The sequence below is a fragment of the Lingula anatina genome, chromosome 1 (assembly GCF_051362555.1).
Source record: "Lingula anatina isolate TDL-2025a chromosome 1, LinAna3.0, whole genome shotgun sequence".
Classification (NCBI taxonomy): domain Eukaryota; kingdom Metazoa; phylum Brachiopoda; class Lingulata; order Lingulida; family Lingulidae; genus Lingula; species Lingula anatina.
In genome coordinates, this window is record NC_141767.1 from 17,667,404 (window position 1) to 17,693,832 (window position 26,429).

Here is a 26,429-nt window from a genome sequence, read left to right on the forward strand (position 1 = left end):
AATTACATTGGTATTACCTGTTGAGGATAATTAAAATTTGATGTTGAATTTGCAGTTTAACATAATGTATTTTTGCATCAGAATTGACAGTAGCCTATTTTGTGCATAGTTATTTCCTGTTTTTTGTCTGTACATTTGACAGCTTTGCTGCCTTGTTTATAATTATTAAGTATTATTATTTTGCATGGATTTTTATGACGTACGCCCCAAACCACATTTTTGTTTTACTTTATATTTGTTAGTATTACTTTATATTTGTTAGTAGTTTTGTTTAATGAAAATGCTTGTGATTTCTGTTGACTGTCTGTGTGTGCCGGTGCAACGTGACAGAGAGTTCCCCATAACACAGTCTGCTTCCCGTTCATTTGTACAGACGAGACTTGCCCTAGATTTTGACCCACTTAGATCAGACTAACCCTAACCATTATAACTATATGAAGGGCGGACTTTCTGTTATACGGATCCTCAGTTTCGTTACGCCGGCTTCAGTATTTAGTTTTTTTAATGAGATTTTTAAAGAACTTCTCAACGGAATGTATATGAAGACCATTGTATGATCAACGTGGTTATTGTCATTGTTACTTTGTTCCATTTGTTTGTAATGTATATTTGACAGTTTTTCTGTCTAACTTCCAAGTACATCAAGCCACCCTTCTCTAAAGCACCTTAAGCTTTTGTCACTTAGTTCACTTAAAAGCTTAAATGAAAAATAAATGAAGTCCAAGTATGTTGGATCTACAATGGCTGGCGATGTAATTTTTTTTTCCAAACCGACAAAACATTTATGGAAAATACATGTCATTTTTTTTTACTCGAAAATGTTCAAATACGAGATTTTTCATGAAAAACGTAATATCAAAAATATTTTTCAATTGATTGTTATGCCGATTAGGCTGAATCGCCAGATATCATTATTTGATTTCGGAATTAGTCTCTAAGTTACCGTATTGTTTAACAAGTGTTGTCCAGAAAATATTTACTCTGCGGCTTTGAATTGGTTGACTTGTATTATCGGTATAACAGCGGGCGAGGCAGTTCGTCAGTTTCAGGAAAGATAGTGGACGGAGAAAATCTTAGGAATAACGAAATAAATTTTTAAAGCGCATCAGGTATGTTTGTTTTGGAGATTCTTATTTAGCGACATTCTGTTTTAACTGGCATAATTAATCAACAACATTCATCTCATATTTATTAAGTTTTTTTTCTGAAAAGCACTTAAAATAAAGGGAAATATTTATGCATATAACTGATTTGCTGTTCACACTATTAGATAAATGAATTCAACAAAGTAAAAAAACAGTTTTACAATTAGCCTGTACAGTTAATTTGCATTACAATGTTATTTTAGTTACCAAGTCCCGTCTTTTTGGCCTTTCGTTGTGAATATTTACTTTGCGTTAATTCTTTAAAAAGTTTTTATTTCAGTTTTTAGGATGGAGCAGAAATCAGTGGTTGTCACACAACCTGGTCACGTGGGGGCCCCTCATATGCCACAAAACGTCCGCTCTTGGTCTACAGGACTCTGTGGCTGTGGTTCCGACTGTAAAAGCTGTAAGGAATTCCTCCTGTACAATATTTCATAAAAAAGACTGTAATTCATCACTTTTTCTTTTGTATTTGCCTTAAACACTAGTGTTCGTTAGTCGGTTCCCACATGTTCCTCTGTAATCATTTTTTCCATGTCATCATTTTTCTCTGTCATCAGATTTCATATTATTATGTTTTTGTGATGTGAAAAACAATCTCTCTCTCTCTCTCTCTCTCTCTCTCTCTCTCTCTCAGGGTGATATTGAGAGGGGACGTGAAAAGGACAGAGACAGAAAGAGATAAGTAGATAGAGACACGTGGGCCTAAATGATTGTACGTACAGGTACACGCACCTACTTAAAACAATCTTCTTTGTAGGCTGCTGTGCCATATGCTGTTTGCCCTGCATGCTCTGCTCCTTGGCTACACGCATGGATGAGAACTGCTGCCTGCCATTCTGCTGTGGACCACCCGGCATTGCCGCTATGAGGACAAAGCTTAGAACCATGCATGGGATAGAGGTAACGCCACACTTGAGCAAATTCAGTAACTGAATACATTTTGGTAGAAAAATTAGTATCGGTTTCAAGTTAATATTTTATGCCAAAGGTACCAAATATATAATACGCGTCCGACCTTTATATTAAGGCAAAACAAAATTCCATGAAATCACGTTTCCATCTCATTTAGGTCAGCGCCTAAAAATACCGTGAAATTTTCTAACATTGTATGCCTTGAATGACGGTCCTAACAAGATTACCTTGTTGAACAGCTTTAAGTAAGTTACAAAACAAATAACACGTGCCAGGCGAATACAGCACGTACTGTGGCATAGTTGACATTTTACGCACGTGTCCAAATTTCTTTCAGGGATCTATTTGCGGCGATTTATGTGCCACAGGGCTTTGTGGATTGTGCGTGGCTTGCCAGCTGTCCAGAGAGATGGACCACGTTGGGATGTAAAATTCTTACATAATTGCATAACAGCATATAGATTACGTCATGAAAAGTAGAGGAATCGTATGGAGCATACTGAAATTATAATGGATCATATCTGGAAACCTCCAATCGAAGTTTATACATTAAACTTTTTATACATTTAATTTTTTATTTTTGTCGTATCTAAAATGGAGCAATGTGCCGTGCAAAGTTTCTCAAAAATAAAATAGTGTGAAAACTAAAAGCAATAAAGGGAAATACTTTTTTCATTCTGTTTCAAAGGACACGTGTGCATATCCTGTCTGACTTAATGCACAGAAACGATTCGAAAATGGGTACAAACATCAGTGCCATCAAATTTAATATGAAAAGGAGATAATTCGTTCGGCCCATGAAAACTCTTTCCTGCTTACACACACACGTCCAATTAAGTTGTGCATAAACGGGCAGTCCTAGACACCAGAACAATGGTCAAACAAGAGTAATCAGAAAAAATTCTCGTTGCCGGAAATGGACGCTATGCATTTTTAGATTGAAATATTTGCACTGTGATTTCCCTGTAAAATAGCTCAATATAGATTCTATAATTGATTTTTGTAATGTTAATTTACATTTGCAATATAGTCTACTAATATATTTTAATTACCTTTTTTGTGACTGTGTTTTGTAAAATAAATTCAAATTTTTTCTTCTACTTCTTCTTCTTATTGTTATAAGGCCCATGTGACACTCTTGCGAATTTGAAAACAAACGATTAAGTTACTCAGATTCAGAGGGTTGATATTCCACTAATATCTTTACGTCATATCATAAAATAGTATATTTTAATATTATACTTATCAGCGTTAAAATTACAACTTTCAATTCCACGAGTTTGGCTGAACTTATTTACATGATTATAAGTTTTCTTACATCAGTATCCATTAAGATTCTCACAATTATAGTTTAAAATTGTAATTAAAATTGTAAAGGCGTTTTGCTAGGCGACCCTTCACAAAAATGCATTAGGCCTACTCTTTCAGAAACGCACAAGTGAGGCACGGCATTTTTGGAAAAAATTAGGTAAAAAAATTGTCGACAAACTGTTTTAGTGTCCCCTACAACAAGCTTCCTATGTTGATCACCTTTCCTCCCCTCATTTACAATTTGGGATTTTCACAAAATTTACGCACCTTACCCCCCCCCCCCCCCCCCTCCGAATATTTTTCATCAGCGTATCTCCTGAAAACTAGGAAGGAACTCAACTTCCTTGCAGTACATTGGTAGGAACCGAAGTGACTGCAAATTTCAGAACTGGTTATAAGTTAGAGGAAAGTACTTTGGGAGAACTTTACGCGTATAGGCCTATAGTGTCAATAATTGGTCATAAATTTAGCTACGTGAATTGTCCAGAAAAGTGCCCTGAATGCTATCGGATCCATTGATTAGAGTTTATATACTGAAATATCTGGATATGGTCCTAAAGAAGTAAAACAAACACTCGTAGACATTTGGTTGACAAAGAGACATGCACTTGGCAGGTCATTGATAGGAACTCCACGTTCACAACGTCTTATGAATATAATATAAGTTACAGTTTGTTTTGACCTGCAACAAAATGTATTATGCAATATGGTTAGTTATGCGAAGTATACATGTAAAATTTGCATTATTAAAATGAAAAAGTTCAAGCCGATCCATTTTATTGGATTCAAATTGAAATTGTACATAATGGTTGTCACGTTACTACCGACGACTTTTTGAAGTGCGTAGAAATTATCAATTAATACAAATCTGGAGGATAACTATTTCACCTCTACATCCAAATGCTGGCTAGAGAAGAAGAAATCAAATATCACTTATTCAGTAAATGGTAGAGTGATATAGTGAGATGTGAAAACGGGGTGTGGTCCTCACTATACCCAAGCCAGTGTCTATTGTCTATCAGTTGTGTCGCTGAATGCGGTAGAGAAGACGTCCGATAGCGACGTTCGGTTTGCCAACGCAACATAAAAAACGCGTTTAGAAAGTTTTTGATATAGTTTGATTTCACTGACGATGCGTAGCAGATATACATAAAAAGAGATTGCTGGCCGACAAAATTTTAATACAGACCTGTTTGGATTGCAGCAATCATTACGGAGAAGACGCCTAGTGTCGTAACTTAAAACGAACATGTAAATGCTTTATGTTTCATGTTTTATCTGCTGTGCAAATCTGTGATATCCTTTAATTTTTTTCCTTTGTAACAGCGCTTAAGTTATTTAAAAAAAAAACCAAGGTCAGACATAGGTATTTTTTATTCATTTCTACGAGAAGACCCCGTAGATAGCATTTGCTTTAAGGTGAATAACTTCTGAAAATGTTTCCAACCAACCATAAACAGATCGTTATTTAATATTAAGTTGCTATAATTGTTACCGCTAGAGAAACAGCTGAAGAGTTAACTTAATTATCTGACGCTAAGGGGAGTCGTTATTTCGTTAACTTCGGTCAAGATTCTCTTAGTAATGGCACAGAGCGTGTGTTAAACGTGGTATCTAGACATACGTGTGCGTGTTCAGATGAGTCAATGACATCTGGGTAATTGAATAAGTGCAGTGTCACTGTCCAAGTGAATAGTGCTCAATCAAACAGATCTTCAGACATGTAGGTCATTTATAGCGACTAGACATGGCACCGGTACGTTAATCTTCGTCTCTCATATTTCCTTGCTCTACTTCTCCAGTTTACCCTTATTAGTTATCATTCTTCTGTTATACATCTTGTCAACCTCTGTAAATGACCAGTTTGGGTACCAGTAACTCGCTCTGTTTTTTTTTTCTCACATCTCTTACTTTCACTTTCTGTTGACTACAGTTTCGAGCTACGGACTAAATTTTCTGATCGGAGATTACAGAATCTTCACGATTAATTCCTTCACATATTCTGTATCTTAATCATTTCTTCAGCTTTGCTTTACTAGTGTTGCTGACCTTTTAGATGACGATGCGATCTAAATCGGAGTTTGGCAAGCATGTCAAAAAGGTAATAAAATCTATATGGCACAACATTAACACATTTATAAACGCTATGTAGGCCTACACCGCTTTTCTGTGGGTCTGTTTATCGTGGAATCATTCCACCCTGAGGCTCAAAGATTACAGGGAACTCGCCTCTATCATCAGTATGCCTCCGCCGTTTTTAAGTAATCTCTGACACTCAGGGTTAACCAGCTCCCAGTGGAGGTATCAGGACCATAACCCTGCATTCGAAAACATTGCGTTTTAAAAGGACCCAAAAATCCATATTATATCAGTTTTGCTAGACCATTTCCCTCTGATGAAACCTTAGTGTACTAAATACAAAGCGAATTGACATCATACCTGATAGTGCTTCTACAACACTGAATAGTCTTAATAATCCGATAATCCCAATGCTCGTGCAATGTAACACTTATTTGTTTTCTGGGAGAGAGACCGTTTCCATCTAATTGAATTTCTTCATACTAAGTGAATGTCGATGAGACAGCAAACATGACAATTTTCTACAAGACTGAGTAGATTCGAACAATTATCCGAAACGTCGACGTTAATGGATTGTAACACTAATTGTTCTTTGGAAATAAATTGTATGCTCTAACTATTCTGTCATCCACGGCTGATAGTCACCTAATGAATAATTTGATGGCTATATTTGATTAAAGGCTTACTGCCATTTCAATCAGTTATTTTTGTACTTGTCGCGTGTTATTTTCTCCATAGTAGAACATACTTCTACGATTATCTGTCTAAGCTTTGACACCTTTAATATCATGTGCAAATCAATTTCAATGAAACTCAATGAAACAGCGTTTTGCTGATATACAGAGCCAAGGAGAACAAGTAATCATTGTGTTTGCGTACAAAGCAATGGCCACAGCTTAATCAGATATACAATACGTCAAATTAACACGCTCTGTCACCAGAAAACATAGCCTGGCAATCAACTAGTGACAGGATGAACTAGAACAACACCTTGCATATAGTATTCCTTTAATGCCAATTCAATTGTAACATACAACATATTACATCGATCTCTTCCCATACTTGCGTCGCCTGCTTACAATTGGCACGTCCCTTGCGGCAAATCACCAGGCTCTCATGCTGAACGCATATGGTCTGAGTAACCATGATCCCATTAGTCTTTTTAATGCATGTTTTTCAAGAAACCTCTCTCCACAGGGAAAGTCTTGTAAGACTTAATAAACTCCAAGTATCTTGATATCCTTTCATCCTGGACGATAAGCTAAACCTGAAAGTAAACACTCCAGTCAGGATAATTGTCACACACACGCGCGCGCTTTTTTTCGTATACTTCATTTGTGCGTGCGTGTTTGTCTTTAGACAGATAGATAGATAGATAGATAGATGGATGGATGGATGGATAGAACACCGCCAAAACAGCTAGTGTGTCATTGACTGGCACTTATGGATCAAACCTACTCGTCGAATATGAGTAACATATCGAATACATTTTGAACTAAAAATGTGTATTTTAATAAATATTTTAATATTTTTATAAATGTAAAATATTTAAATATTTTAATAAATATTAAAATACCCATACTGCCTATTAGAATTTCTGTGTTCGTTAATATCATAACGAAGATTTGTTTCTATACATAAATGAAATACTCAAACTGATAATGGAACAAAAACAAACCATATCATGCCCACGCAGCATTTCATTCGCAGTAAGTCAAATGCCTTCGTGTTTGCTTTACATTTTTTCCATTAGTTGTCAGCTGTCAGCAATGAATTTTTTAATACATGGACAATGTGTCGTGTTTGTTTGCAAAGTTTGACTCATGATTTATACAAACCATTATTTGTTGGCGACAAATCATACAAATTGGATGACAGAGAGTGCCGTCCCTCCCACTTTGCCGATGTATCATTGTCAGAGCATGTGCTCTTCCAAATGGTGATGGCGGTGAATAGAAATCGACCTTGACAAAGATTATTTTCTAACTTTCTTGACCGCGAACCAGTTCACTTGCAGTGCTCAAAGCAGGCCCCTACTACATAACAGGCTAAAACAGCGTTGAAAACGTAGATCGGCTCGATTGCGAAGTGAAGAAGGTGATAGGTAAGTAGAACAAACGATTGCAAGTTTGGTTAACACTAATCATTGCCATCGTCTGTAGACCTTTGCGCTCTTCAATGGTAAACGTTTCCAAAACATTTTGAGAATGATTGCAATGAATGTCAATATTGGTTGCATTTTTAGCTGCTATGGTTTAAATTGACATTTCCATGTGAGAAAGCTTTGGCATTGGTTACCTTGCCAGTGTTATCAAGGTATTTACCAGCCATGGCTTCAATGTGGTGTCCAAATGAAAGTGAAAGTAGATAATTATACGTATCCTTAAATCACGTTTCTAGTGGATAACCTATTGATAAAAGGAGAAATAGTTCAAAATAAGTTTCAAAATTCAAATTAAAAGAAGACCGATCCTTATGTGTCCGACAAGAATTTTAATTGTGATTGCTATTATCATTGTAATATATCAATGTCGATTGCACCTCCTTGATTTACAAATGTAGCGCGTGCACTTTGCTTTAGAACATTCTAGTGTGGTTAAGGCTGTGATTACATTAAGTGACAAACTAATGACTTTTTAAAATAATTTTCCAGCAGCCAATTCATAAGTGAAGGGGGCTTTTGGATCCCTGTAGACCAGCAGAAGTGTTGAGTGGCCAAGAAACCAGACGCCTTAAGGACACCGTTTGAAAAAATCGAATTGCTACAGCGTGTAACATTTAACTGTGTAAAGAGCGGAAAATCAGAAAACATACTGAACATTCATGTGATATAGAGTCTTGCAATTTGTGCGTGCTGTGTAGGCCGACTTTACAACTGAGCTGCTTTGTTCAGGAAGCATGCAGCTTGGTTTAAACAGGGCAATCCGAGAAGCTTTAATAAATAATATCCATTCTCACGCCCATTTGCAAAGGATGAAAGCAGATACGGACATTTTACAAAATACTTTTCGTATATCAGATTGACTAAAGGCATATGGTTTGGGGCCTTGACTAGCAACACGCTGATCTACAGTGATGACTTCATTTGTAGGCCAAATACTCTTTATTACGTTGTGTACCTGAAGGTATCGATTGAAACAGCGGAGGTTTACTCTACAGGGATTTCAAAATGTTCACTCCTACTACTTGATTTATAACAAGCGCTTATTGACAATTTCCCCTCATGGTAATCATCGATCTTAGTATTACAGTTGCATTGTTGATGACCTCTTATCGTGGTTTCATCATTGTTCCTGGCCAATAAGTAATTCTTTTCACGGATCTGATCACGATTGTGGTCACTGAGGACGAAAATGCAAATAGTACTGTGAAAATGAGACAGCAATATAGGCGATAATTGCTACCAGAAAGCCTGCGCCGTATGAACTCAAATGGGCACCTGTTGTTGTGCGATATGAAGATATCTTGCGAGTATGACTATGCTTACTGTCACCGATGTTTTATAGCAGTAAGAAATTGCTTCAGGTATCATGAGTAGGATCAGGTGTACTGGTATATCCAGAATCACTACTTATTAAATAATCATAAACCAGCAGACTCGTTTGTTTGACAGCGGAGGAAGTACCACAGGAGTGATTTCTTTCTTGGCACCAATGACTTGGATGTGATATATAGTTACTACTTGTTTTTCTTTTTCACACAGGTAATATTGTGTCCACGGAGAAGTAGTGCAGCGGCACAGCATATGCTATACACACACATCCACTTGAGAGCAAGCTTTCATCAGAGAAATCAAAATGGAACTTCCAGAAGTAGAATATTTATCACTCACCGCAACTGAATTACAAGACCCGGTGTCTCCGACAGAAGAAGAGACCATCATTTTGAATGTCGGCGGGGTGAACCACGAGGTTTCCTTGGAAACATTATCAAGCAAACCAGGGACAAAATTGTCCAATTTGAGTGTGCTCAAGCAGCACTATCGCCCGACAAAGAAGGACTATTACTTTGATCGCCACCCAATGATATTTCTAGCCATCTTGAACTATTACAGAACGGGCGAACTCCACATACCTCTCCAGTTTTGCGGCCCGTCAGTGAAAAAGGAACTGGCTTTCTGGCAGATAGACGAGACACTCATACAGGAATGCTGCTGGATAAATTATCATGAATATCAGGAACAGAAGGAATCTCTGATAAAGTTTAATGCTTTTTTCTCCAATGATGAAAACATCTACAAAGATATAGAGGACACGAAATGCCCACTGTGGAAACGCCTGAGGCTGATGGCATGGCGGACGCTGGAAGAACCGTGTTCGTCATTGGCGGGCAAGGTAATGTTACCTACTTTGAAAGTGTCCACTGCTATTTCGCTTTTTTTTTTTAATTTTGTTTGGGCAGTTTTACTGCCATTCGTGGTAGCACAATGGAGCAATTTATATCTGGATGATCCAAAGCTCGTGTTAAATTGAGGTAATATCAAGTTCGCATTCGTTAAAGAAAATATCTTTATCAACTTTCCGTTGGTCACTTTCCTCCGCTTATCCACAGTTGCTATCGTTGCCTCACATTATATTTGCAGAACCACTTGAAATGTTCATTGCCCTTAGTAAGTAGACCCTGAGTGAATCATGTCTCCAGTTCCACTTGTTAATGCCATTTATGTTGTAGCAGGATAGAAGAGACAAGTCAGAAAGTTGCAGCATCATTACATTTATTCGGTTTCGTGTCATTATTTTAGAGTGACGTGGAGGGATTCGTAACTGTTCCCATTATTATTATTATTATTATTATTATTATTATTATTATTATTATTGTATTCTGTATCAAATTGACATATTCTAAATACACCCATTGATTGCTGTCACAAGAAAGGCTATTCAGTACAATGAGAACATATGATTATCTGTAGATTTCCTAAAACGTTGCCCTTAATTTATTTTACTTTTGTCTATTATATATGTAACATTTGCTTTTATAAATGGTGACCTCGAAAACATATCATCAGTCACACAGTTATTTTTTCTTTGGCGTGTGAAGCGTGTATGGCTTGTTTTTAAAGTCTTTAATTGCAACCAGAAAGGCCACGAAACGCCAAGAATATGAAACCCCGAACATAAAATATTACGTGATGAAATAATTAAGTTACCAATATAAATAGTACGCAGATACATTTACATCACGTTAAAGGAATCAAATTACTGTTATTACCACTACAGTAAGCAGACCAGGTTCCAAGCAAATATTCCCGTAGGACCTTTAGACACAATGAGGCACAGTGACACAAAGCAAATAGCCAGTCAATTAGTGGATTATTTTCCGATTACATTGCCTATTCATTACGCTTGGGGAGAATTTTAACATACGTTTATCTCAAAAACGTTAGCGGTTCATTGCCCCAGATGACACTTTCCGAATACGATGTCTAGATCTGCTCACTTACTATTACGTGTAGGGTATTGCAAATGAGCGAAACTTTGCCTTATGAATAGCAATCAACTGGGGTAGCGCTAACACTCGCCAATTTAGCCAAATGCTAAAATTGACTGAAATTGGCTAAACAAATTGGGGTTGATTTGACTCATTTTAGTCAAATTTAAACCATTTGGACAAAAAAGCAATGAAAAAGTTGTAATTTGGCTGAACGAAAATTGCTAGCGCCACTCCAGCAATAGTTGGCTATAAATGTCCCATTGAAACCTTTATAGAGTAATTTATTCTGCAACAGCAGTGACAACCTCAGTACGTAAAGTCGAAAACTGTTTTTATTTTCTCCGCAAATGCTGACACGTAATATAAAGCTGAACTTTGATAAATTTTGGTTATTAATAATTAAACTTGCATTATTTTGATATAAATTGTCACCTATTCATTTAATTTTTCGAAAACTTCCTGTGCCCTAGCACGATAACACAACCTTATGTACGACAGCAATAATTATCTTATCAATGTAACGTTATACACAGGTCTCTGAAGGTGACTCAGTAACAGTACGCTCACAGACAGACAGCATACAATACAAGTTAGACAGTCGTATATTAAAAAATACTACACTTTCATTATCAAGGTAAACCATATTCAAATTAAGAGAGTTACGTCTTAAAAATGCCTTTTTGAATCTCTTGAGAACCACTCGTGGCAGTAAAATTAGAAACTTAGAATTTAAAATAAGGTCGCAATATTATCAACGGTGATGGATATGGTTTGCCTGAAATCCACAAAAAATTGCAATATTTAAAGTTAAGCGTGCAACGAAAGCTGATAAAAGTCATGTTCTTGGAAATTACACCATCGATAGCGAGGACATAAAAGAGAGGTTTATGATACATACTGTAAAAGCTGTTGCCTCAAGCTTCTTATCAAAAATACTACTAGGGCCTCTATACCAATCATTTAATCACATAGAAGTGCTGTTGGTGTTTTTCCGAACTCATTTGGGTTTGATAAAACAGACAAGAATGCAATCAATACCTGACAAAAGAAAAACATAACACAGCTCTTTCACTTTCAAGTTTATTTTATATAATTCACCAGATAATGTAACGCTGTCAATGCTAATGACAAAATTTATCATAGTCCACATTTTCACAGTAAATCCCTATTTATTCCAGTTCTAATTCAAATAATAGGCCTAGACGACATGAAATAAATGATGATTGTGTTTTTTGTAAAATGAAGTGAGCGTTATAAATGGTTGCTTCATGCATTGCATCGTTTGAATAAGCCATGTTAACTTTATTAATCATAGGCAGTGAAAAAAGCCGATATTCGAGATAACGCTCGGAGGCTCTTAACAGCATAAAGAGGCAATTAATTTTTCCTGCCCAAACAGAATTCACGAATAGATCTAGTAAAGAAAAAACGTCTGGATGCAGTGTATTGAATGAATGGGAAAGATGTAGTGATGTAGTTGGCAATGGGTACTAAAAATAAGGAAATTGCGATTCAAATCTGTTTCAATGAAGTGTTTAACGCCAATACGTCGCCCCTTTGTCTGAAAATGCACCCTGCTAGTTCATGGTGTTGATCATAAATGGCCCCTACTCTGTTCTGTCTCTATAAAATGAGTGGACTTCTTTAACCAAAGCCTACTGTATTGAGAGGGTAGTTAATAACATAGAAATGGAATACATATATATTTCTTGCCAAACGTGTAACAAATGTTTTAAAACATTGATTTTCGGTTTGTAATTTCCTTGATAATTGGCAATAAAATACTTTCTTATTTATTAATTCATATCTTAAAAGAAAAATCTGCGGAAAACTAGCATCAAAGGTTTATCAGTAGTCCGCAGTGTCTGGTAGATCCATTACACACCACCAAATGTCTTTCTTTATATATTAGCAGTCGACTTATGGGTTATTAAAGGAATATCAACTACACGCTTTTCATCATTTGGTTGAAAGTAACCCAGTGCAGCCAATATTTTGGGTAAAGGTTTTTGCAACATATAAGTTAACCCTACACTTGTAACATAATGATAATAATGGCAATCAAACACGGGGCCCTTATATGTTCTTCTGGTGACCTTTAAGTTACAACGTTTTTGGCTGCCAAACAGTTTCATATGCTATTCTGCTTATCATGCTTTTTACAAAATGTCTCTTTTTTCATGCCAGGTGTATGCCGGGGTCTCTCTGATGATGGTCCTTTTGTCCATCTCTATCTTCATGTTGGACAGTCACCACATTCTGGACGTGAGGCCGCACGACGGGGCGTGGAACCTGACCATGTCGCTCTTCGGGACATCCTACGAGGAATACCAGGACCTACAAGACCACATGAGCGGAAAACATGACAATGCCTCTCACGCAATCGGTGACGACGTGAGGTTCAATTTACTGCATCCCGCTGTTGAGATTTTAAATTTCTTTTGCGCTGGTTTTTTCACGCTGGATCTTTTAGCGCGAATTATCTGTTGCCCGAGGTTCCGGTTATTGGTGTCGCCTCTGATGTGCATCGATGTTGTTGCCTTGGTCCCATTCTATGTGGAACTGATTCTAAATATCTGCCGACCGGAAGAACTGTATAAACAGTCCGTTTTCGATTTTCTCCAGCTTCTCCAAATTGCTCGAATATTGCGTATATTTCGCGTTGCTAAGCATTACACAGGTATCAAGGTGATTCTTTATGCCCTCAAGGAAAGTGTATCGGAAATTATCCTGACTATAGTCATGCTATGCATTGCCATGATCTTATTTGCCTCGCTTATGTTTTATGGAGACAACGTTTATAACGAAAGTAGTAAAATCGAAGACATTATGATTGGCTGTTGGTGGGCGGTCATAACTCTAACGACAGTGGGGTACGGGGATAAAGTACCAACGTCCGGCATCGGTTACGTCGTTGGAACGGTGACTGCGTTCTGCGGCGTGTTACTTCTTGCAATGACGATACCCATCATCGTGAGCAATTTCTTGTTGTACTACGCGCAATCGCAATCAGACAAGAAAAAATGCAAGACGAAGAAACCAGAGAAGGAGGATGACTGTGATGCATAGCCACCCATTTCGCTAACGCTTTTTATTTAAATGTTTAAAATTGTCTATTATTATGCCAAAATCAAATATGTACCCACTTGGGCCTATTATATAGGGAGGTATTTGTTTAACCTTTTCAAAATTATAAACATGATATAAATATTGTGCTGTTGTGTTATGGATTTCATTCACTTATCAACAGGACATCGTACCCTTTGTAACGGATTGTTGATTGTTCCTTTTGCCACACTATTTCAATAAACGCGTCCTTATTGCTGTACTAAAACATGTATTTCTTATATTTGTTTATGATTTTGTAACTTACGGTTGACTTTCAGCTTGTTTTAAGCTTGAAAAAGTGGAATCAAATTATAGATTATAAAAGAAACCCAAGCTAAATGTCGATTGTGACGTTTCCCTCATTTCAAGGACTGACATGGTTACTGGTTATAAATGCTTGGCAAATAAACCAGCTTAAATAATATTTAAAGGAAAAGTTGCCCTGAATACACCTTTAAATGCATCAATTGGCTAGCAAACTTGTTCATAATGAACCAAAAGAAAAAGCATCTTACAAGGAAAATAATAACAGAATATCCAGGGTAATACATTCTGTCGGAAATAATGTTTTATTAAATATTTAAAAAGCACAAGAAAGACAAAATTTTGACGCGTGTTGTAAAACACAGGAGGTAAGCCTACCCAGTAGAAAAGTACCTCTACGCATAAGATAGGTAATGTGTAGACCTACTATGTGATGAAATTACTACTCCGTCATTCACTGTGCAAAAAAAATAATTTGTTCAAATCAAATTATTAGATCTATAGAATATGTTAATATCAATGTACTTGTATAGTAAGGAGTGTCAATTTTTATAATTTTTTTATGTTCGTTTATATTGGGAATTATATGTAGGCACCATCGACATAAAAGAAACCGAGAAAAGAATATTTATACAGCAGCAAAGAGAGAAAGAAGGGGAGAGCGTTTATTTTCTTTCTCTCCCGATCTCCCCCCCCCCCCCCCCCCCCCAAATAAGAATAATAATGAATTGGGCGGTGATTGCACAATCTCAGATGATATCATTATGGATGAAAAAATAAAAGAAAGAAATATGAAACAGATCTAAACAATGGAACCTGTAGATCAATATGCTACACAGACAAGGATTTGGTGATCCTCTATAGGTGACGTCACACTAAACTCGCAACAGGTCGTTGTCATGACTCCAGTGTCGTTCTTATTGTTGATAACCATTGTTCACAACAGTACCATCGTTTGCGATAATATAACAGCTGACGTCATAATGTAATGACAACATAGTGACATCACAGAAGAGGTCATTTCCATAGATATCGTATACGAATCATAGATGGAAATAGTGATGGAGAAGATGAATCGGTTATATTTTGAAATAATTTACCATGCGAAGTAGCGTTTATCATCATAACAAAATAAGAATACTCTTATTTGAAGAGTTGTCCTTTGAAGAGCAATGGGACAAAATCCACGGTGATCTCATTTTGATGGTATGTTTCGCTCTGGGGTTGATACTAGCGTACCTCTTCTTCTATGTGAAAGGTAAGTCAGTATTCACTGATATTAGATAATATAACTCTAAAAATATTCCTTGTATCATATTACATCATTCTTTGTTTGTCAATTTAAAAAACATTATGGTCTATTAGTTAAGTATAGGTCTTAAAGGAATGAAACCCACCCTGAGAGTCAGAGAGTTGACCGTTGCCATATATCAGATTCTTCCTGCAACCGAAGAACTACTGGTGATATTCATGTTTATAATCTGCATCTTCATGATCTCCCAGTTGTCTAAGTGACTTTAATTCATGACACCTCGTTGTTAGGCATATGTTGTCCCCAGAGGTGTAGAGAGCTGGTCATATTAGATGTTACCTTAATCCAAGTATGGGTAGCCGAGTGGATTGCAATATTACAGTAGTATTTCGTTTTAGACTGCCTTTGTCATTAACCCGAGTGTTATTGAACTGATTCTAATTTCAACTTTATCTTTAAATGGGGTAATCTAATATATAGGTATGAGAAAACTGGTGGTTATTTAAGCTGCTGGCAAATGTTTAATGAAAAAAATGTTGTACATCATTTCTTTTTCAGTTGCCTTTCACAAGAAGAAACACAGAAAACGAGGTAAGATTCTCTATACGTTCACTGTATAGGCCCTACATTTCTTTTATTTATCTTAATGCTCATATTGTTTGTAGCTTTTCACGTTTTATGAGTTCAGCAAAGACACATGTAGATTGCAATCGGGGAGGTGCACATTGTGAACATTTACTCCAAACCTCACTTTTATCATAAAAGTTACGAAGATTTGTTGATTGATTTAGTTAACGTGTTGTTGCTCTATTATAGCCGCCCGCAAAAGAACCGCTGCTAAGACGCGCCGCTACAGGAACAACCGTGCGGTCTTGTTGAGACGGGTAAGATTTAGTAAAACAACAGCACTGGTGTTCTTTTCTTACAATAAAAATATGCTTTAATATGCTGCCAGAGTCAAGCTTGATATATATATATATATATATATATATATTATTGCATCATTTTTTTCAAACCAAAGCCAGTGTCATTTGATCTTTTTACCATTACGTAATGGTACATGTACATGCATATCGAACTTGAAAAGAGATTACTCTGCTTAATCTGCGGAAAACTAATTATTTAATAACGAAAACTAAATCTGAGCGAATCATAAAGATGATTAATATTTATAATGAAACTTATTTCTTAAATTTTAGCCCCGTCTTCATGTTGAACGGATGAGAAAATTTAAAGACTTGAAAGTTAGATGTGCACATGGAATTTGCAGAAATGTTATCAGGATGAACAAATTCCAGAATGGCCGGGTACAGGTATGTTTTCTGATAACTAAAGTGGATGTTAGCGCTTAGATGAAAAAATTGTTTCTTTGATAATAAACAGATAATATGTAATAATATTTATTATAAATACCGATAGATATATGTCAGAAGTAAGAAATGCTATCATTATTTCACTGTAGGTCCATTCCCTAGTAAAGCGGCACATAAAAGAATGGCAGAACCAAAGGGCTGTGGCGGTTAGAGAAGTAAGTATTCTGATATAAAGGGATAATATAGGCGTTTGGTATATATATATTGTTTTTAACAAAGTCCAATAAGAGTAGGTGCATCCTGAATACAGAATAAGATTGCTAAGCATTAGATCTTTCGGTGGATGGATATACAGGGGTAGTAGCCGAAACCTGTTATGACTCGCAAAAACATGAACAAGCTTTTATGCTCTCCCAAACTTGAATATAATAGGGCAACTAATCATTCAAGAAAATAAAAATAAATAAAACATCTGATCAAACTTTCAAATGGTAGTTAATTTCTTTTCAATTCAGCCCCACGTTCACGTTGAACAGCTACGGAATTTTGGAGACCTGGAAGTAACTCGTTCACTTGAAATATGCAAGCATATAATCAAGGTTGACAAATTCCAAAACATCCGTGCACAGGTATGTTATTATTATTATTATTATCATTGAAAAAGTTGTGAACTCTTTCTTGATTTATGATAAAATTTACAATATCCATTAAAAAAACAGATGGATATATGTCAGAAGTAATGTAATTCTTTCCCTGTAGGTCCACCCCCTGGTAAAGTTCTACTTACAAGAATGGCAGAACTCACGGGTCGTGGGGATCAGAAAGGTTTGTATTGTGATATAAAGAGATAACATATGCATCAAAACTTCAATGTTTTTTAATCGATTTAAAAGTGTAATGCCATTAGATGTTGAAAGATTATATATAGAATGAGGTGAATGGCCGCTATAGCCATTAGATTATTTTTGCGGGAGGGCGGGTAATGTTTTCACCATAAAATACATGGGCTACCTTCGATGTTGTCCCATTCATTTATATGATAGGACGACCTATTATTCAAGTTAACCTTAAAATCTATGAGAAAATTTAACAGCTTATCAAAATTCAAAATGACACCTATTTTCTTATTAACTTAGCCACACGTCCACGTTGAACAGCTACGAAAATTCGGAGAGCTGAAAGTCACTCGTTCACTTGCAATATGCAAACAGATAATCAAGGTTGACAAATTCCAGAACATCTGTGTACAGGTATGTTTTATCGTTCTTATTATTAAAATGGTTTGAAGGCATATACATGTGCAGTGAATAATTTGTTTCATCGATAATAAAATTATATAATACGAATCTTTTAAGCAGATGTATTTTTCAGGGATAATCCAGAGGTAATTCTGAACGTATACGAAGAAACGGTCAAAGCGACCGACCAGTTATTTAAAACTTAATTTTAATTAGAAATGATGCAAGACATCGAATTCAAAAAGAGGGACGGGTCGGTCAATGGTTCGTAAGTGGGAGAAATCGCTTTTTCATTCGAGGAAAATTCGATATCTGGGGGAAATTCTGGATATGATACCTTAATCAGGAAATCTTTTAATTCATAAATGAATTTAGATTAAAATTGCAGAATATATGGGGTTTAACAACAAACAAATGATATCTATTTCGAATTCAGGTGAATAATTTGATTGTTCAGCATACCAAAGAACCAATTACGGCCAAAGTCGTTTTACAACAGACATCGGCGAAGGAAATCGAGTTGGGAGGTCAGCCACTTCTTACACCACACCATCAGATCGAAATCTGCCATATTTCAGCCTCTCTAATATACGTTGATCCAAGTGTCATTTTATCAAGACAAAGGCATGTATCATACAGCATAGATGTGACAGATCCTACTATTTTACTGATTGGACATGTAACTAAGGAACAACCATCAGAAGAGACGAGAGAGCCAAATGTCGGGAAGCACGGGGTTCCGGTGGTTCAGCGTCTCAGCAGAAAAAAGCAGATTAAACCCAGCCCGACAAAAGAGGCAGAAACACTACAGGTACGGCATTAAATGGAAGAAATAGTTATCGTAAATTGAATTCCTAATGGTAATAGACAGATCTCAGTGACGTTGTATCATTGCGACCATATGTCCCTCTTGGGTAAAGAGATTAAGTAAGTAATGATGTTTTAATATGTATATTTAATCTAATGCCGTTTTTATATTACAGGTGGCGAAATCTAAGTCTCCCAATCTGCTATCGGAAAAACGCGCTGCAACCAAAGCCAGCTTATCAAAAGTGCGAAAAGAAAGACAGAAAAATATGGGGAAGAGAAACAAAAATGTTAAAAAGCCTGATATTCCAGTGGTTAATCACCTGAGCAGAGAAAGCATTAAAAACATTTCAAATAGGGTCATAAACCAGGTACGATCTAAAAGAGATATCAGAAATATTAGCTACTATACGTAGGTTAAAATTGATTTTAAACATGATCATGTTAAATGAATTGGATAAAATGGGCGAGGTAGGGGTAAGATACAGGACTCAGTGACGCGGTGACATTGCGACTTTGTTCCTCTCGGGTTCAAAGAACAAGTAACTAATAATGTATATACAGCCTATATTTAACTTAACCTGGTGATTATTTTTATTACAGATGGAGAAGTCGAATTCACTCAGTCTGTCATCGGAAAAACATGCTGTGACCGAGGCCAGTTTATTAAGAGTGCGAAAGGACAAGAACTTTAAGGTAGCTGCCTCTGCAGATGAAAAAGATAATGATCAGCTTAATCTTTCTCTTGTAACCCAAGAAGCTATAATGGAAAATGGCTTTTATCAGTTGCCCAGATATGATCTAACCAGAGAGACTGGCGGTGTATCAAAAATCCCAAAATCGAAGAAAAAACGTGGAAACGGAAAGAAACCAACCATTTTGATGAGAACATCTTCCTTACCCAAATACAAGCTCACGACACAAAACTCGGATGCATCACTTGTTGATCATGACATACCGTCACCTAAAGCTAAAGCTGTAGTGGCCGACATCGAGCAACATAGGTCCTTCTGTCCGACACTTCCGATACTGACGAGCAAACCCGAACACAACGCCGAGGACTGCGTCAATCAAAATGCGAAGAAAGAGGACCTGAACCTTGTATGTGAAGATCTGTGCATCCTAAATAGTGGCTCTTCGACCTCTGAACAAATAAAGATTAAGCCCACTTTGCCAGAAACTGAGGTAAGCAATAAAGGAAAAAGAAACAGCAAAATCCTTTCCTTTTTAGGTTGCAACCAAGCGATTTTTATGTTCGTTGTAGTTGCTTTGTAATGGTTGCATCCACTGTTATAATCAATGAATCTGATTTCATGAGTTATAATACATTTTGTTATTAGTAACATCCTTAGTTTTTCTGTAAACATCTTATGCTGTAAGACGTCCGTAATAATTCACTGTTTTGCATCAAAGTTTTCGAAAAAATGCTCACTGTAGGTCTACATGTGATCAGTAAATTAAGCCAATAGGAATTATTTGAGTGTTTTGATTTAATTTTGTTTATTCATACTTTTCATCTTTATACAGACCTTTTTGTATGCTTGGTCATTAACAAGCCATCATTAATTATTAAGGAAAAGATCACCAAAAGCCTTATGAAAAAACCTGAAACCAAACAGTTAATTGAACCAGGCGTCGCCAAAGCCAGCGTTGTTACAGTTGACGCCAATGAACAATTTGTAAGAAGCACAGATAACGAAAAAGATGTAGCGGATAGTCTCCATCAAAATGCGAAGAAAGAGTGCATGGATGTAACTCCTAACATCCTGTGCGCCCAAAAAAGTTCCTCTTCGACAACGGAACAAATTAAGACTGAAGCCACTTTGCTGGAAACAGTGGTAAGCCATAAATAACCCTTTAGGTGATAACCATACATTACATTTCTGGTGTTCATTTAACCAGCTTTGTCATATTTGCATCTTCTATTATTTTTGGTACAATACATTTATGGCGCAAATGCATTATTTCTGATAAGTATTTTTTCTTAAAGTTTCCACTAAATTAACTTATGATGAAGACCTGGTGATGTCCTTTGGTTCATTTACACTTTTTCATCATTTTTAGAGCTTGTTATTTACTTGACCATTAATGATCACTAACTTATAATTGTTGAAATATGCATATTTAATCTTATGACATTCTTACCACAGGCGGAGAAAACCAAGTCCGCCAATCTGCCATCAGAAAAACACGTTGTGACCAAAGCTATATTAAAACTGCATGAGGACACTGAGTTAGAGACAGCAACCTCGGCAGATGTAACAGAAGAAGCTCTAACAGAAAGCGACTTTCCACCTTTGTCCAAATGTGATCCATCAGAAGAATCAAAAAGCATTGACAATGTAACAAAAATTCCAAAATCAATGAAGAAGTGTGGAAGCAGAAAGAAACCAATCGTATTGGTGAGAACGTCCCTGCCCAATTACAAATTCATGACAGAAAATTCTGGTGGATCACCCTTTGAGAAACCGGCTCCTAAAGTTAAATCTGTTGCCAACACCGTGCAACGGGAGTCCTTCCATCCACCACTTTCAACTGTGGCAACCAAACCCGAATACAATGCCGAGGACTGCATCAATCAAAATGCGAAGAAAGAGGATCTGGGCCAAGTTTCTTGCATCCAAACTAGTGCATCTTTGGCCTCTGAACCCACTTTGCCAGAAACTGAGGTAAGCAATTAAAGAAATGACATCAACCTTTTCCCTTAAGAAGCTTTGATATAGCTGACTGCTCCGTCATAACCGATGGATTAGATTTCATACTAGTTTTAATACATATATTGTTTTCAGTCATATTTTTAATCATTCTTGTAAAAAACCTAACCTTTTGTTCATCTAGACTTTTTAATATTTAGAATGAACACGTTGTATAGTTGATGACTAATAAGCCATTATCAATTTCTCATTTAGGCAAAGGAATCCAAAAACTTAATGGAAATACCTGAAACCGAACAGTTAAGTGGGCCAGGCGTCACCCAAGTCAGCGTTGTTACTGTTGACGAAGACAAACAGTTTACGGATGACGGGCAAAAGCCAGCAGATAATTTTCATCAAAGTGTGAAGAAAGGGGGTGTTGATGTAGACTGCAAAACTCCATGCATCAAAAACCGTTCCTCCTTGACACCGGAACAAATTAAGGTTGAACCCACTTTACTGGAAACTGAGGTAAACAATTACTAACACACGCCCATTTTTCTTTGTTTTATAACCAAACGTTTCTGATGTTCATTTTACCAGCTTTGTGATATTTGCATCTTCACTTATAAGTGGTACAGTGCATTTTTGGGCCATGAATAAGTTTTTCTGTATTTTTTCTCTAAAAACCTTATGATAAAGAACATGTAATTTACTTAATCATTAATGAGACAATTTTATAAATATAGGCCAAGAAAATCCAGAGCTGTTCTCAAATAACTGAAACAGAACATTCAAGAAAGCTAGACATCTCCAAAGTCGAAGTACTTGTGGTTGGAGACAAAACACAGTTTAAAAGCAGCACGGGAGATGACGGGATAGAAGAAGCATCACAAACCCAAAGCGAGACCCCAAATCTTTCTATTTCTCTCACAGACGTCGATCCAAGCATAATTTTGCTAAGACGGAGTTTCTGTGGAAAAACAGTCGTCTTCCTTGACAATGCCGCTTCCTCCATCAAAGAAAACTTGATAGACCCTAGCATTTTAGTGATGGGACCGGTATGTACAGCACGAACATTGGATGGGACGAGAGAGCTAAATGCCGGAAAGCACAACGTCCCATTGGATGAACATCTCAACAGAGAAAAGCAGGTTAAAACCAGCCCGGAAAACGGGGTAAAAACCCTGCAGGTACGAGATTAAATGAAAGGCAGTCGGTATCGTAAATTGGATTTGTTTTTATAATTATTTTGGCTCAAAACCCGTCGTTTTTGTGAAAGTGATTTCATTCATGAAAAACCTCAGGTGAAGGCAAGTAACGTGTCATTGCTTCCTAACGTGTGTCCCTCTTGGGATGAAAAGAATAGCTACCGTGTAGTAGCAACTACATGTATTTATATTTGGAATATGTATATTTAATCTACTGACGTTCTCGTTGCAGGTGGAAAAATCCAAGTCCACCAAAACAACACTTGTGTCATCAGACCATGCCGTGTCCTCTATCAAAGAAGACTGGATAGACCCTAGCATTTTATTGATGGGTCCGGTATGTACAGCACAAACAATAGAAGGGACGAGAGAGCAAAATGTCGTGAAGCACGAAGTTCCCATGGTTGAAACTCTCAACAGAGAAAAGCAGGTTAAAACCAGCCCTTTGCAGGTACGACATTAACTGAAAGGCAATAGGTCCCGTAAATAATGTATTTGAATTTTGTTTGCATTTGTTGTTTTAATAATAATAATTATAATAATAATAATAATAATAATTATTATTATTATGTATTTCTTTTGGTTCAAAAAGTATAGTTTTCTTTAAATGTTTTTAAATATGGTTATTTAAATTAATTGGATGATATGGGCGAAGTTCTGGTTAAGGCAACAAATATGCATGGCTCAGTGGCAAGTCATTTCAACCGCACGTATGCACCTCTCAGGACGAAGGCAACAATTACATGTACTAGTAACTGATTATATTAAGAATGCGTATATTTAGGCGACTGACATTTTTATTACAGCGAGGGAGATTCAAGTACCTTAATCTGCCATCAGAAAAACAAGTGCGAGAAGACAAAGTGTTAAAGGCAGAAGCCTCGGCAGATGTTACCCCTGAAGCACTAATAGCAGAAAACGACTTTCCTCCTTTGGCCAAATACGATCCATCAGAAAAATCGAAAGAGACGGGCGGTGTAAGGAAAACCCCAAAATTTACAAAGAGCCGTGAAAACGGAAAGAAACCGATTGTATTGGTGAGAACATCCCTGCCCAATTACAGATTCATGGCACAAAATTCAGTGACATCAATTGTTGAGAGCCCGCCGCCTAAAGCTGAAGCTGTGTCCAACACCGTGCAACAGAAGTCCTTCCACACGGCTCTTCCAACTGTGGCGACCAAACCCGAATGCAACGACCAGGACAACCTCAATCGAAATGCGAAGAAAGAGAATCTGGGCGTTTCTTGTGGAGTTCCTTGCATCCAAAATAGTACATCTTTGACCTCTGAACAAATAAAGATTGAAACCACTTTGTCGGAAACTGGGGTAAGCAATGACGCCAATTTCTTACCTTTAGCAGCTTTGCCCGCTCTTTAATAAGTAATATTCTTAGTTGTTTTAGAAATCTTCTGCTGAAGACGTGCCTTATAATTTACTTTAGTTCATGAAACTTTTTCATCTTTTTAAACTCGTTGTAAACTTGATCAGTAATAAGCCAATATCATTTATAAAGGCGTTATTATTTCATTTTGTTCATTAAAATATTTACCTTTACAAAGAACTTGTTGTATTCTTAATCACAATTAAGCCATTGTCAATTATTGATTAAGGCAAAGACAACCAAAGGCCTTTTGAAAATACCTGAAATCAAGCAGTACAGTGAACCAGGCGTCGCCCAAGCCAGCGTTGTTATTGTTGACGAAGAAAAAAGGGTTAAAAGAAACAGGGATGACGGAAAAGAGGAAGCGGATACATATAGTACCAATCAAAATCCGAAGCAAGAGGGACGCGTAACAAATCAAATTCCGTGCATCCAAAGCTGTTCCTCTTTGGCATTGGGACAAATACAGATTAAAGCCACTTTGCTGGAAACTGAGGTGAACAATTAACCACACACCCCTTTTCGTTGAGTTTGTGATGTTCATTTTACCAGCTTTGTGATATTTGCATCTTCCATTATTAGTGGTGCAATACATTTTAGGAGTCATAAATACATACACTCTTATGAGTAACTTTCTTCAAGATTTTTTTACAATGTTCTTTTTTGTTCATGAGTACCTTTCCATCCTTTCTGAAACCTTGTTATTTACTTGATCATTAATGATGCAATTTCAACTTTTAATATAGATCAAGAAACTCCGGAGCGGTATACGAGTAGCTGAAACAGAACAGTCATTAGAATTAGACATCTCCAAAGCTGAAGTACCAATGATTAAAGATAGCAGCACGAAAGATGAGGGGAAAGAAGAACCATCACAAATCAACAGTGAGACTCCGAGTCGTTCGAATTTTCCTTTAGACGTCGATCCAAGCATAATTTTGCTAAGACGGAGTTTCGAAGAAAAACCACTTGTCTCTCCAGAAAATCTCGTCCCCTTGAACAGCTTAGATTTGAAAGACCCCAGCATTTTATTAATGGGACCTGTCGCAAAAGCACGGACATTAGAAGGGGTGAGAGAGCAAAATGTCGGGAAGCCTGGCTTTCCCATGGCTAAACCTTGCAACAGAGAAACGTGGGTTAAAACCAGCCCGACAAACGAAGTCAAAACCCTGCAGGTACGACATTAAATGAAACTCAAAATATATATTAAAAATCAACATCCTCACAGACCCACAGACCTTTTAATTAAAAATTATTTTAAACAGGGCTATTTTTTAAAATAAATTGAACGAGATGGGCGAAGCTTTCACGTTAAAGGCAAATGACTTTAAGGTAAATGGTGAATATAGGGTAAGAGAACAACTGACTTATACTGTTTGGACTATGTGTATTTAATCTAGTGACGTTCTTATTACAGGAGGAGAAATCCAAGCCACCAAATCTACCATCTGGAAAACAAGTTATAAGTAAAGCCAGCTTATTAAAAGTACGAGAAGAAGCACAGAGAAATGAAGTGGTGCGAAACCAAAATGCTACAAAGCCATTTATTCCGCTGGTCCAACACGTCAGCAGGGAAAAAATTAAATCTAACACAAAAAAGGTTAAGAAACAGATACGACATTAAAATTATCATTGGTTTGTTTATACTTTTTGAATTTTTGGTCCTTGTTTTCTTATCATAATTTTAAACAAAACCCTTATTGATTAGCGTTACTAATGTACTGTCGTTTTTGTTATAGGCAGAGAAATGTTCTAACCTGAAGTCAGAAAAACAAGCTACAACCAAACATGAACCACAAATATCAGAATGCATTATGAAACAAACAGATAGCAAGCAAGGGGTTCTGACGGTCGGAAATTTTCCAATAGAAAATGGGCATAAAAACGCTACTGGAGCACGACCAAAAAGGAAAGCAAACACTTCGATTATCCGGCATGCAGACGTCGAAATTAGCATAAATAGTTTGGCCACAAAGCAGTCCAAGTTCGAACCCTCTTGCCTGGATACTGAGGTTGATTCAGAGATCATTTCAAGAGAAGTGAATCCCAATCGAAAGGATGCAAAAACGAAAGAGGAGCGCCAAGATGCGGAAGCGTGTAATACCAGAGGAACAAAAATGACCAAAACCGAGGAAGCTTTAACGAAGGATAACAGGGACGTTCAGATACAGAAAGTAACACATTTGCCAGAGAGAGAACAGAAGGAATCGACGTCAATCCAGAAAGCATGCTCCTCTTTCACTATACGCGAACAGTTTTTGGAGGACTTTAGTACATGGTACAGCGATTTATATCTTACAGGGGGACATTTAGAGCTGATCTATATGAAAAAGTTCC

General features: G+C 36.8%; 3 protein-coding genes across 3 annotated transcripts; all 3 read left to right on the forward strand.

Annotated features, from left to right (window-relative positions):
- The first annotated feature begins 354 nt into the window (after positions 1-354).
- LOC106178203 (placenta-specific gene 8 protein-like) lies at positions 355-3,160 on the forward strand. The gene is made up of 4 exons (XM_087000723.1): positions 355-1,109; positions 1,426-1,551; positions 1,906-2,048; positions 2,398-3,160. Exons 2-4 carry the CDS (start codon positions 1,434-1,436, stop codon positions 2,488-2,490), a joined length of 354 nt encoding a protein of 117 aa, XP_086856849.1. The 5' UTR covers positions 355-1,109; positions 1,426-1,433; the 3' UTR covers positions 2,491-3,160.
- Positions 3,161-7,352: 4,192 nt separating this feature from the next.
- Positions 7,353-14,234, forward strand: LOC106178163 (voltage-gated potassium channel KCNC1). The gene is made up of 3 exons (XM_087002310.1): positions 7,353-7,554; positions 8,104-9,784; positions 13,071-14,234. The coding sequence occupies exons 2-3, from the start codon at positions 9,248-9,250 to the stop codon at positions 13,950-13,952; spliced, it is 1,419 nt and encodes a 472-aa protein (XP_086858436.1). The 5' UTR covers positions 7,353-7,554; positions 8,104-9,247; the 3' UTR covers positions 13,953-14,234.
- A 5,237-nt stretch (positions 14,235-19,471) lies between these two features.
- On the forward strand, positions 19,472-24,600 carry LOC147764031 (uncharacterized). Its single transcript, XM_087001847.1, has 8 exons — positions 19,472-20,050; positions 20,393-20,703; positions 21,016-21,534; positions 21,775-22,029; positions 22,248-22,691; positions 22,942-23,160; positions 23,516-24,037; positions 24,322-24,600. The coding sequence occupies exons 2-8, from the start codon at positions 20,461-20,463 to the stop codon at positions 24,598-24,600; spliced, it is 2,481 nt and encodes an 826-aa protein (XP_086857973.1). The 5' UTR covers positions 19,472-20,050; positions 20,393-20,460.
- The last annotated feature ends 1,829 nt before the right edge of the window (positions 24,601-26,429 follow it).